Raw genomic sequence first — 14968 nt, forward strand, 5'->3', positions numbered from 1 at the left:
TTCTGGGTGGGAGTGATTTCATATTCATTCATTCATTCATTCATTCATTCTGTCAATAATGGACGAATGAAGAAAAAATTAATGAATAAAATACATAAATAACTAGACAAAACAAAATGAATAAAATTAAATACAATTATTAATAATTAATCATCAATAATAAATCACTAACTTGTAATCTCGAGAAACCAGATTAAAATGCATTAAACTATTAATGTAAGCACGGACATTCTCAGCTTCCATACTCTACACAAAACTCATGGCCCATATCGCTCCCATCCTCTCTCAGCTACACTGGTTATTAGTCCTGTCCCGGATAAAATTCAAAATACTGCTTCTCACTTTTAAAGCTCTATAACCTGGTTCTCCTCTACCTCCGTGAACTCCTGACTCCCTACTCTCCCTCTCATTCTCTCAGGTCCTCTTCCTGTAACTTACTTACTGTCCCACGCACCAGACTATCCACCTTGGGAGGCAGGTCCTTCAGTGCCATGGCCCCCAAGCTATGGAATTCTCTCCCTCAGTTTCTCCCTGATTGCTCTTGTTTCTCAACCTTCAAATCTGATTTAAAGACTTTTCTTTTCCATTAATACATCTCTTCCTCCTCCTCTGTTTAGTCTTGCAATTTTTTTCCTGTAAAGTGACCTTGGGTCTGTGAAAGGCACTGTATAAAATTATTATTATTATTATTATTATTATACACTGATTGATTCATGCCTTAAATCAGACAGGTATTGGAGGCTTTATTATGAAACTAATATGAATAGCCTACAGATGGCTGATTTAAAAATCCTTCTCTGGCCAACATTGAACAAAGAGAGCAAATTAAGTTGGGTTCATATCAAAAAAATATTCTTGAAATTCTTTCCCTTGAGGCATAAGCAGGCACTTACTATGCAAATAAGATTAACAATTCTATTGTTCTGGACAGATGAGTAACTCTTGTAATTACTGTCTTACTTTAAGTACTCCTGATTAACACTAAATCAAAGCAAACCTGATTAACAATGGCTCAGTAGTGGAGATACAAGGAAAAGATTAATGATAATATGTGTGTGTGTGTGGGGGGGGGACATGCTTCAAAATGAAGCAGTAGATTTAAGAAGAAGAAGCCTTTATTTGTGTCACATGTACACTCAAGCACAGCGAAATTCCTCCTCTGGATTCAACCCATCTGAAGCAGCGAACACAGAACACACGTATGTGCACACAAGTGAGCAATGAGCACACACACATACCCAGAGCAGTGGACAGCTATGCTACAGCACCCAGGGTGCAGTTGGGGTTTAGGTGCCTTGCACAAGGGCACTTCAGCCATGAACTCCCCTCACATTTTTCCTGCTGGTCCCAGAAATCAAACCAGTGACCCTTTGGGCCCAAGAATGCTTCTCTAACCTTCAGGTCATGGCTGCCTGTTTAGTGTATCTCTAAAACTGAATACGAGGAGGATATTATTGCAAAGCATAAGTACATGGGTGGCATGGTAGCATAGTGGGTAGAGATGTCGCTTCACAGTTCCAGGGTTTCCAGTTTAGATATTTATCCATCCTGAGTTCAGGAGTTTTGAATGTTCTGCCCATGTCCCTGTGGGTTTCATCTGGGTTCTCTGGTTTCCTTACACCTCCAATAAAGCATGCCAGTAGGTGGATTGGCAATTCTAAATTTCCCAAAGGTGTGAATGAGTGTGTGATTAAGTGTGCATGATGCCCTGTGATGGACTCATGGATGCTCAGTGTTCTCAGGATAGGCCTTAGCTCCACCAAGCTAACTGCAAGCATAACTGAAGATAAAACTGAAGATGTATGAAGTATGTCACACTATTTAAAATATTATAATGATGCATATAAAGTAATGAAATAGGGCAGAGTAAATATCTCCTGAACAAACAAGACTGTGAGAACACCCACGGCTGTAAGTATATACATGTAAAGTGGAAAGTGCTGTTTTTAATGCGTGCATTCAATGCATTAAAGGTATTTTTCACAGCTTATGCCATACGAGTCCTACTCTCGCACATTCCCAAGCCAGTATATTACATAAAGTGTTTACTCACAGAGCATGCTCGAAAACCAATAAATCAGATTATGTACACAAGATTAGCAAAAACAGATTGCTGCAGTTCATATACACACATGCAGAATAGCAGTTCCAAGGCTTCTTTTTCCATAACTGAGAATTTGTTTGAGGATGGAATTTTTTGTGAAGTCATCTCCATAAATGTGCACATCTACAAAATGATGCTGGAACATACACAATGAGAAGAAAATCAGAGAGTTATGGAGGAATCATGCTGATATTCTAGGCATTCTAAGCAGGAACAAACTGTTCAAATGAAACATCTAGCTGACTCTTTGCAAGACATATCACCCTAAAGTTTTGAAAAGTGCTACAAAAAAGCCTCTGTGTGACTGTAAGTAATTTATGTCTGGCAGCCTGGAAAACTCTTCAAATGGTCCAATTTTTTACATACAGTATATAATTCTGAAAAATACAAGCTTTCCTGAACTGGAATTGAAATGAAAAGTAAAGATATTGCATTTTAAAGTCTGGTTTTCCCCAAGAGTAAAAAAAAAAAAAAGGCTAAATTCCATTTAATGGTTTGAATTTAAAATGTAATAAATAAATATACAAATTAGAAATAATATTATGAGAACTATGGCATTCTTTATAGCAGCCTTTATTTTCAGAATACTGACTGGCAGATGTCCTGCCCATCTGTTTAATAATATTATCCCTTATTTTTAAAAGGCAGACATTTGTAGATTATTACAAATGATTAAATGTACACTGTAAACTGTTCATCTCAATATTATCTCAACTGGAATGATCTTAATGTGATATCACCCTAAGAATACAGGCAAGCAAATGCTCCAAATACGTCTACATCTGTAACCTAACCTATTTATGGAAAATATTACTGACAGTTTGGGAAATTAGTTATCACGCTAATTATCAGCATCATCTACACCAGTCTATCTCATCACCTGAGGTAAAATACATCTATGGCATTTAAACACAAGCCTCATCAGTGTCATTTCATTTGCTCAAGCTCTATTCACGCTAATTGGTAAGGAAATAATCACTAATTAATTCAGCCAGGTTTGTCTGTCTGCTGGTTAAATTGTGTTTTTATATAGATTTGTTTATGTTAAGGCATTAAAACATTGTACCAACATGATAAAACATGCACAAAGGATATTATTATATGGGTTCGGAAACACTTTGGGAAACTATTGTCAGTAAACACAGTTCATTGTTGCATCTACCATGCAAAACAAAAGCCATATACCAACAACATCCAGAAACACCGACACATTTTCTAGGCCAGAGCTCATCTGAGATGGACTGACGCAGTGCAGAAAAGTGTGCTATGGTCTGACGAGTCCACATTTAGAATTGGTTTTGGAAATCATGGATGTTGTGTCCAAAAGAGGAAAAGGACCATCCAGATTGTTACAAGTACAAAGTTAAAAAGCCAGCATCTGTGATGGTATAGGGGTATGTTTGTGCCCATGGCACAGGTAACTTGCACATTTCTAAAGACACCATTAATGCTGAAAGGTACATACAGATTTTGGAGCAACATATGCTGCCACCCAGATGATGTCTTTTTCAGGGACATCCCTGCTTATTCCAGGAAGACAATGCCAAGCCACATTCTGCACATGTTACAACAGCGTGACTTTGTAGTAAAAGAGTGCAGGTGCTAAACTGGCCTGCGTGCCACCTAATGAAAATGTATGGTGCATTATGAAGTGCAAACTACAACAAAAGAGACCCCAGACTACTGAGCAAGTGAAGTTGTATATCAAGCAAAAATGGGAAAGAATTTCACATTCAAAACTTCAGTAATTATTGTCCTCAGTTTCCAAACACTTACTGTGTGCTGATAAAAGAAATGGTGATGTAACACAGTGGTAAACATGCCCTGTTCCAACTTTTTTGGAACGTGTTGCAAGCATCAAATTCAGAGTGTATATTTACAAAAAATAAAAAAATAAAATAAAATGTATTACATTAAACATCTTGTCTTTGTATTGTATTAAATTGAATATAGGTCAAAAATGATTTGTAAATCATTGTTTTTTATTTACGTTTTATTGAGTGTCCCAATATTTTTGGAATCAGGGTTGTAACCTAAATAAATACATTTCCACATAACTTTAACAATTTCTTGTCAAAGTATTTTGTTGGCTGAGAAACTCGATTTTGGTCAAAACCTGATTTTTATAGCTGTTCAGTGACATGCGACAGATTTTCACAGGCTGCTACATATTTTTGTCACTAATCAAGACACAAACATGTTTCACAGACAAGTGTGAGCAATGCTGCAATGCAAGTTATATAGTTTCCAAGCAGGCATTGTGACGGACCCTGATATTTTTCTAGAATGATTGATCAGTAATAAACTAGAACAGCAATGAAGACTCTTCCCAGTCTGTGTAACCAGGAAATGGAGGAAACATTATTTGACATTCAGAGCAAAAAATCCCCAATCTCTCCTGCTTATTTTTGATTATCTATTGCCTTTATTTTTCTGTGACCATTTTATTTTCATGCTCTGTTTGTCAGGGATCTCTGCATGTGAAAGATCATGCAGTGTGTGGGAGACTTCTCTGCACTTGACTATTTAGTGTGCACACTGCTACACTGAGAACACAACAGCCTGCAAGCAATAAATGTCATGTAATTTGAGCAGTACAGCAATTCTGGGATTTTAAATGTTACCTAATGTCCACTAGACATAAAAAAGGGGGACAAATGATGTTTTTATTGCTCTTCTATGCTAATCCAAAATTTCATGCATACGAATAAATTATTCATGTACTATAGTACACTACTGTGCAGAAATATGGCTTCCAAAATACTTCAGAGAACCTGTTTTCTTACCATTCCAGTGTATGAGATAAGCTCAGAGGATTCATAGGGGGTTTAAGGGAATTGATTTTGGCGTGGGCTTAGTTGCTAGGGCCAGGCTGAGTAAACTTTTTTTCTTTCATATGGAGAATTAGAGAGCTGTAGGTGTTTAGTCGTGATGTGATGTGATGTGATGTGATGTGATGTGAGCAAGTGAGATGCTGCTGAGCTGCTTGCTGTTTTTAAAGTCAGCATTTAAATAAGATTAAAAGCCAGGGCAATTTACCCAGAATGCAAACATAATGACTTGTTTCAAATGCAAACAAAGTAGTAATTTTACTTGATTTCAGTAATACTCTATTCATAATTTATCTGTGGTAAAAAAAAAAAAGAGTAGTATTTGTACGATAAAATAAAGATGTAAAATACATTCTCTTGGAACCACTGACAAATGCCACTTCTCCTTTTCTTTTTCATGCTGTACTCCAGAGTGTACATCACAGAGAGCTAAAAACACACTTGACTATGCAGAAAGGAGAAGTCACCTTTTTTGGACAGGATAATGTACCAATGAATCTTTATCCTGTATTGCTGTTGTTGGGTTTACAGTAATAAATGAGACATGTATTCATATGCACACCTTTAACAAAAAAAACAAAGCTCATTAAGGATTTCACTTTTGCTCCAGTGATCTTCAATTTCAATAAACAGTAATGAGATAACAATAATTGACAGTTATTCCACGAAATCAAGTCATACATGAGCTGATAGCTAATGAGGCGCGTAGCACAGAGTTGGCTATAAGCCATGTACGACGAGATTGAGTGGAATAACTGTTTTATTCTATCCACATTCACTGGATTTTGAGAAACAGAGCATTTTTATTTTTTGCAAATTTGATAAATTAAAACTTTATACAAAACATCTGACAAAATAATTTCCACTTAGAATTTGTCACACCTGCGCGCCGTGGCGGGTGCATCTGTCAGACTCTCGGGAGCGCTCCGGACTGCATGCGCGCCGTTAATCATGCACACCTGCACTGGATTAAGGCACATCCGCACACCTATATAAAGACTGAGAAAATGCACATTCAGTGCGAAGTATCGAGTTCTTTGTGACACTTTACCGAGCCTTGTTTCCATAGTAGATTTCCTGGTTTCCTGATTCTTGTTCCTGTTCCTTGTTTCCGTTTTTTCTCTGTGCCTGTGATATTCTGTTTGTGCCTCGCCTGACCCTTTGCTCGTTCCTCGTTTATGATATTGCCTGCTGATGTGAAATGATTTTATTAATAAATATTACTTATTCTGCACATATGTCCATCTCCTACCCATCCCTGACAGAATGTAAACAAACCGGCGAAATGACAGTAGCAATTTGTAAAAAAAATACTATAGTAATAATTCTTGAAAACTAAAAAAGATATGTTCTTACCATCAAATACTTTTATATCATATTTTGTTGCTTTTTTGTGTATTTTTTGGGGTATTGTTTTCGAGTAGTGTTTTTATTTCATTCTCGGTTGGGTCAGTGACATGGTCAGTCTTTTTTTTTTCCTTTTGTTTTTTGGTGGTTGGCAAACCAATTTAAAGGTGCATTACCACTGCCGACTGGGCTGGAGTGTGGAACAGGAGATACTTGGTGTGGGGGGGGGACCATTTTTTTATTTAGCTATTTCTGTTTCTTTTAAATACTTGACAGCAAAGTGATATATCTGACTTGATGCGCACTGCCATTTTGTTTTTCTCTACTCACAGTATATAAGTTGATATCCTAGTAGTAGAGTCGCCAATGAGAGCGCGCAATTGCTCATATCCAGTGAATGTGGATCAAATAATAATTGATATCTCTATGCTATCTCTGTGCTATGAGGAGCAGGTTTTGAGAGAGCTTTACCTCATGAGACAGGTAGAAGGCAGCAATGCCCAGGGGCCAGAAGCAGCACAGCATTGAAAAGACACTGAGGCCCAGGTGGTCTCGCGGGGGCATCATCAAAAAGTTGTCCTCACTCTCTGAGTCACTTGAGTACTCACTCTGCAGAAAGTACACAAAGACACAAGGAAGGCTAAACAGATTAGACATCTTATCAAGGGCAGGTTATTCTACTTCATTTGGATTCTGTACATGTTTATTTCCTTTCCAAGCCAAAGAAAACATCAGCCTATTGGCTGATTTTTGATGTCTCTAATATCATCTGTTTGTATGTCAGATGAATTGATACTGAGGTGAAGCCGCTCACACTACTTTTCAGATGCACATTTAGGATCACACAGCACATTTAGAAGAACATGTAATCATTGACCAATAACTATTTATTCATCTGTGCTATATACATCTGTGTTATTCCCGAAGGTATATCATATTGCTCCTCCAAAACAATAGAATAGCCAGCTGTTCAAGTAACCATTGAATACGACATGCTCTAAATTGACTGTAGGTGTGAATGTGAGTATGAATGGTTGTTTGTCTCTATGTGTTAGCCCTGTGATGACCTGGCGACTTGTTCATGGTGTACCCTGCCTCTTGCCCATAGTCAACTGGGATAGGCTCCAGCTTGCCTGTGACCCTGTACAGGATAAGCAGCTACAGATAATGGATGGATGGATGAATATGACATTGGAATTTATGGCTCTAATTAAAGGGAAAGATAATCTGTTTTTGAATAGAAATGTAATTTTCTTTTCGAGATGACTGCCATATAATATCTTGGATGGTGGCTGTCATTGATCAAACATCACATCATACTTTAGTCACACAGTAGAAGACACACAGGAATGATTCTAAAGGTACATTCCTCTAATCATTTATACTTATTTGTTTGGCAGAACCTTATCCTAAGCAACTTACACATGAGGCAAGTGTGATTCAAGCATACAGCTCATAATACAGACTACAGATAATAGACAACATTGATGCTACTGAGGATTGCAAGAGATTCTGAAAGATCCAGCGTGGTAGGAGCTCTTTCCATCACTGTGGAACCATGTATAAGGAATAGAATGAATGAAACAATAAGCCATGCAATGAATGTAAATCTAGATGATGTTCATCCACAGATCATGGAACACTGGGTTGTATGGGTGACTATATGTGGGTCGGTGCTTTGAGTGGATGATTGGACCTAGAAAAGTTGTGTACTGATCCCTAGGAAATACTGACTATGACTTGATAAAACACGGCTACCTCCCTTATACAAAGCACCCTGTAGGTCTGTCCAGAGAGGAAGACCTCAAATTGTATTTGTTACATCCTTATAATAGAGTTTGTATATGTTATGGGCCAGAATTGTAGGTCAGGTGGAATTTTTCAACCTAGGTTAGAATTTTTAACCCAGTTCATAATTTGTTACTTGTATTAGGGAGACTTACTCTGTTTAGGGTGAGGATTTGGGTTAAGAATCAGAAGGTTATGAGTTCAAATCCCAATTAAGTATGAAAAAAGACATTTTTAAAAAATGATAATTAGGTAAACAAACAGACAAGAGGAAATACTAGGTAGGTGGAGATAGAGAGGAAAGGGATGGAAGAAAGAGAGACAAAAAAGTGATGGAAAGTCCCTTTTAAGAATCTTAGAGAATCCAAAATTTTACCGAGGTTGGAAATAATGAACTAGGTTAAACATTTTAACCCAGGTAAAAAAAAAATCACCAAGGTTGAAATTTTTTTTGACTTGTAACCACACACACACACACATTTTATATAGATAGATAGATAGATAGATAGATAGATAGATAGATAGATAGATAGATAGATAGATAGATATAGATATATATAGATATATATATATGTGTGTGTGTGTGTGTGTGTGTGTGTGTGTGTGTGTGTGTGTGTGTGTGGCAGCGGAGGCGTTGTCAAGCGTCGGTCTGTGAATGGAGGGCGGAGTCAGGGAAGGTAAGTGGCAGAATCACTGCATCTGGGGGGGGAGACACAGACAAGGAAGTAGGAAATGGTAGGGCACTGAGGGTGCAGTGGGCCGGCTGGGGTGGAGCCGGCCCCCGCCTCCGCGGTGGGGGAATGGGGCGAGGACGAGGAACAGAAGGGAAGAGAGAGAGAGAAGAGGAGACACACTGTCCTGCCGTCAGAACAGCCGCCATATGGTCCTCCGCCAGCACGATGGCCTGATCCAGCGACGCCAGGCGATGGCACTGGACCCACTCCACTGTTCCTTCTGGAAGACGGGCGATGAATTGTTCCAGCGCCACCAGGTCGATAATTCCCTCGGGATCGCAGTTGTCGGCCCTCAGCCAGTAGGCGTCCCAGAGTTGCTGGCCAAAAGTGAGCGAATGGCCGGCCAACCTCCTCCAGGCGCAGCACACGGAAGCGCTGCCGTTGCTGCTCCAAGGTGCGCCCCACACATTGGAGAACAGCCCTGCGGAGGTCGGCGTAGATCAGCCAGCTGTCAGCGGGGAGCTGTAGCGCGGCCAGCTGCGCCTCGCCCGTTAGCAGGGGGAGGAGGCACGCCGCGCGCTGTTCCACCGGCCAACCCCACACCTCTGCTGCCTGCTCAAAAAGAACGAGGAAGGCTTCGGGGTCATCCTGCAGACCCATCTTCATTAGAGTGAGGTGAGGAGGGTCCGCGGTGGTGGTGATGGTGGACCCCGCCTACACGAGTAGGTGCCGGAATGCCTGGCGATCTTCCTGCTGCACCAGCACCAGGGCTTCAAACTGTTGTTCCTGCTCCTTCCGGAGGGCGACCAGCGCCTGGTGCTGGCTCTGTTGGGCTGTGGTGAGGGCATGGACCAGGTCCTTGAAGGGGGAGGACTCCATGAGGCTGTTCTCTTCTGTACTCCATCCCGGGGTTTCAGCACCACTGTAGAAATAGTTGAAGGTGGGTGGAGCACAGAAGCATGGCAGGCCAAAACTGAGTTCTTACAAAAACTTTATTTTGCACTTTTCAGCGGCTTACTTCGCTCGCCCACACATGCACACAAGTGTCCAGGTTGGGGAGAGACCCCCTTTCTCTGCTCTCTCTCTCCTTTTATAGGGCGTGGTCACTGGGGGAGACACACAAACACAGGTTAATTCACGTCAGGTGCAGTGATTCTGCCACTTACCTTCCCTGACTCCGCCCTCCATTCACAGACCGACGCTTGACCACGCCCCCGCTGCCACTATATATATATATATATATATATATATATATATATATATATATATATATGATTTATCTGTGAACTCCAGATGGCTGTTGTTACTTACTGTCACCTTACTATTTACATGTCTAAGCTGAAACAGATTGCACCACATGCTTTTCTTGACACCAATTTGTACCAAGATGGCCTTTTGCATATATTCATACACAGGGACATAGTGGACAGTGATTCATTCTCTCTCTCTCTCTCAATTACACAACGCTGTTCAGTTCTAAGCCATACTCTATGTGCCATGGCAACATAATTTTTGGAATATTAGGGAAACATGTTGCAGAGGAAGAGACAATGAAGACCTGTAACAGTGTGGAGGATTTCACACCAACCCCCACATAAGCCCAGCAAAATATATCAGTCAGAAAGAAGTCAAAAGCAAGCAGAAATGTTTACATATATAACAAATGAATTTCCAATTTTTTTCTTTATCAGATGTGTGTAAAAACCCTTAAACTTATATATATATATATATATATATATATATATATATATATATATATATATATATATATATATAAAGAATTGTGTGGCATCTGCATAAACTGTATCATAACATTCAGAGTTTGAAGCCCAAATGAAGAGATGACATATAACAGACAAGATTAAATTATTAAATAAACCACAATTATCATGAGAAGGCTGAGGGACTAGGGTTCAGTGTAAGGCCAATGCCACTATCACACAGCTTATAATGTACACCTGTTTAACTCCAGCACTAGAGCTTCCATAAAGCTGCCACAAGCCATCAAATAGATCGTAATAAATAAGCTGTAATCTTTTACACTGACCTCTTCTTTTGACGACTTCTTTTGCATTACTTGTATAATATTAAAATGTACATTTATTTATGTAAATACAAGTAAGGTAGAATGCAACCCATGTAGTATCCACTCACAGGCCACTTTAATAGGAACTTGCTGTTGATTCTAAGCCTCCTGTTCTTGGCTGGCAGAAGTGGAACCCAATGTGGTCTTCTGCTGTTGCATGCTGAGATGCTTTTCTGCTCACTGTGGTTGTAAAGAGTGATTATATGAGTTACTATGTCCTTCCTAGCAGTTCAAACTAATTTGGCCATTTTCCTCTGACCTCTCTTATGAACAAGGTGTTTCCACCCACAGAATTCAATGGGGTTTTTTTTCTGCACCATTCTGTGTAAACTCTAGAGACTGTTGTGTGTGTAAAAACCCCAGGAGATCAGCAGTTTCTGAAATACTCAAACCAGTCCATCTGGCACTAAAACCCATGCCACAGTGAAAGTCACACTTTGAGATCACAATTTTTCCCATTCTGATGTTTGAAGTAAACATTAACTGAAGGGCTTGATTTTTATCTGCATGATTTTATGCATTGTGTTGCCGTCAAGGGATTGGCTGATTAGAGAACTGTATAAAACAGCAGGTGTATGGGTGTTCCTAATAAAGTGGCCAGTGAGTGTACTTAAAGAAGGAATGAATTTATTGTCATGAACCTAGCGAGGAAGCGAGGTCAGGAAACTAGTGAGGGTCGGGCGATCGGCAAACAATGTAGTAGAGGTGAGACAAAGAGCGTAAACGAAATATGGCAAGCAAAGGTCAGAAAGTCGAGAGGCAGACAGAAAGTACAAGACTTGGTATGAACTGGATGAAACAGAACAATACTTCACACTGGAGTTGCATGAGAGAGTGGCTTAAGTAGGGACAGAGGTAATTAGGAAGATGAGTGGCAGCTGTAATCAATAGTCTGGTGACAGAGGGCACTGTGGTTCTTGGGGATTGCAGTTCAGAGTGTCCATGTTTGTAGTTTGGACATTCTCAGCAGGTTTACTGACAGAACAAACCCCCACCCCACCCCCCATGAGCTCCCTCTGGGAGCTATATTCTTTTGAGGACACCCCCTACCTCTAGGTACTGGTTTGTCCGGGTGTACAGCATGGAATTCTTGCTTGAGGAGCAGGTCTATGTGGGTGCAATCAGTTAATTATTGATATTAAGTGATCAATCTTGTTAAATCAGTCTCATTAAATTTTGAAGGTTAATAATTAAAATGAATCAATCCCATTGAATCGTTTAATTTGACTCGTTTGAATTGAATCATACCATAGAATCAGTCTCAGGCCACATCCACACGACAACGGCAACGTGATGTTATTTAAAAAAAATATCGCCTCCAAATGGGCAACGATCAGTAGAAATCAGGTCCATATGGCAACGCAACGCTTGCTGAAAACGATGCAATACACATGCCACACCTCTAGGGGCGCTGTAAGACGGTCCCTTCGGACACACCAGAACAACCCATACGAAAAAGAACAGTAAAGAACTTATAAGAGTTTACCACTGTCTTAGTAGTAAATCCTTATAAATATAAATAAATATATATGCCATGTATGATTTACTCCTGAAAGTGGCCCATTTTGCATTTTCCTCATGCAAATTTTTTATGAAAATCTAGTATGTATGAAGTGAACATTGTGCATGGTTTTTACAGATAATGTGTATGATGAATTACACTGTCTTTGTATGCTTCATGTAATGTTTGTAGTTTTAAATTATATTTTACAGTTTAAAATGTACATGCCTTTTATATGTAAATCCAACTATTTACATATAAAAGGCATATACATTTTAAACTGTAAAATATAATTTAAAACTACAAACATTACATGAAGCATACAAAGACAGTGTAATTCATCATACACATTATCTGTAAAAACCATGCACAATGTTCACTTCATACATACTAGATTTTCATAAAAAATTTGCATGAGGAAAATGCAAAATGGGCCACTTTCAGGAGTAAATCATACATGGCATATATATTTATTTATAAATCATTATAAGGATTTATCCTTATATTTATAAGGATTTACTACTAAGACAGTGGTAAACTCTTATAAGTTCTTTACTGTTCTTTTTCGTATGGGAATAGAAGTAAGGACGCATGCGCATAAACTATTATGCGCGAGACTTCATATTAGCCACAAAGTCAGGAAAATCTGTTCGTAAAATTACATTATAATGACCAAATACAATGAAAAGTATTTTTCCAGTCTCACCTGTGAAAGGTAATCCCATGTGATCTCATTTGGACGGTAAACCTGTTGGTACAGTTAAACGCAGCTAATCTTTATTCTCCGCTTTGACCTTTCCAATATGGCGGCGAGGATGACGTATGATTCTACGCGGAAGGCGGCGTCTTTAATGGTCCGGAATAAATTGAATACTACACGTTGATGGATTAATTTGCTGTTTCTCACCTGTGAAAGGTAATCCCATGTGATCTCCTTTGGACGGTAAACCTGTTGGTACAGTTAAACGCAGCTAATCTTTATTCTCCGCTTTGACCTTTCCAAAATGGCGACGAGGATGACGTACGCGGAAGGCGGCGTCTTTAATTGTCCGGAATAAATTGAATGATACACGTTGATGGATTAATTTGCTTTTCTACGCCCTTTTTTGAGGAATGTATTGTAGGACTTAAACCATCATCTGAAGAGGTGAGATCGCTCCTTTTTTCCCCTTATTTTTGCTGGCGGGATTGACTCTGCCCTAAGGGCTATTCTCTCTCTCTCACTTTGCACCAGGCATTACACAATAAATATTCACAGTGAAAATATTTTGTAAGCGCGTTTCATGAACCAAGTTATAGGATTTCTTGACAACTCGCATCGCAATGAGATCATTGGCACTACTGGTGTTAAGAATCAGACCATTTTATAAATGAATATTTTGCTGTAGAGCTGCAGTGTTTGTACAATTGCATGTTTTTGCTTCACTATTACTGTCACTATTCTGCTTCTTGCCTTACTACTGTGCACTAACACTGAACATAATAATAATAATAATAATAATAATATCCAAGCTCATGTTTCACTCTCACTAGTGCTCTGTAAGGCTTTTTCCTGGTGATATTCATTACACTTCTACCTGGCGTGAAGCACTCACAGTCATGTGGTTGTGACGTCATCGTAAACAAATCCGTTTTACTCATCCAGACGACTTCACAACGGCAACGTTGCCAGATCTTTCCACTCTGGAACCCGTTCTCAAAAAGATTGCATTTTGGGCACCCAAAACGCCGGTGCCGTGTGGACGCCAGGCCTAAACGATAAGCAATTGTATCGGAGTCACACGAATCCGCTGCCGTGTGGACAGGGCCTCATTTGAAGTGAATCATTCAGTGAATCGTTTAGTGAATCATTTAGTGAATCGTTCAATGAATCATTTAGTGAATCATTCAATGAATCGTTTAGTGAATCATACCATTAATCCTGGTGCTTAATAATAAATTACCAAACAGCTAAATTATGGTATATTTCCAAATTATTACGATCACTTACCATATTACATAACATATGCACCCTTTTTGAATTCTTTGAGAAGATTGGGGACTTCAGATATTGTTGTTCACACAAATAAACACAGTTTGTTTAATAAATGAAATTATACAAAGATAAAAAGATAAAATAATAAATCAATATATACAAGCAGTGAGGTAGGGGTGTGTGTGTGTGTGTGTGTGTGTGTGTGTGTGTGTAGGACTTGACCATGTGTTTAGCCCCGTGTAGCTAACTACACGTGGTGGAGGCCTAGCTTGTTGGTAGCTAAACAAAAGAATGTTATCTAAACAGAACAAAGGATTAGCTCTGTGTTTAGCTTTGTGTTGCTAGTGTGAGTTTGCTAAAGGCCCTATGGCCTAGCTAAAGTGTGTTTGTTAGGCCTGGTGAGGCCTACTGAGCACGTGTTGCTAAAGACAAAGGGAAGCTATCTAAAGTGTATCAGGCCTGGTGAGCACGTGTTCTCTCAGTAACAAAAGATTCCACACTCAACATTACCAAACTCACTGAAACCTTGATAAGGTCAAAATGTATGATAAAGAAATTAGTGTTAGTCAGAATAAGAGAGAGAGAGAGAGAGAGAGAGAGAGAGAAGCATGCGCAGCCTATCTATTAAACACTTGAGAGAACATAGAACCAAAATAAAACAC

General features: G+C 39.3%; 1 protein-coding gene across 1 annotated transcript in view; it reads right to left on the bottom strand.

The window, feature by feature from the left end:
* The window catches only part of LOC132888598 (synapse differentiation-inducing gene protein 1), a 62458-nt gene that overhangs the window by 31109 nt on the left and 16381 nt on the right, over window positions 1–14968 (bottom strand). The window contains exon 2 of the mRNA XM_060924645.1: window positions 6754–6891. Coding sequence (XP_060780628.1) covers window positions 6754–6891 — 138 coding nt within the window. The remainder of the gene's footprint in view (window positions 1–6753; window positions 6892–14968) is intronic.

The sequence above is a fragment of the Neoarius graeffei genome, chromosome 7, assembly GCF_027579695.1.
Source record: "Neoarius graeffei isolate fNeoGra1 chromosome 7, fNeoGra1.pri, whole genome shotgun sequence".
NCBI lineage: Eukaryota > Metazoa > Chordata > Actinopteri > Siluriformes > Ariidae > Neoarius > Neoarius graeffei.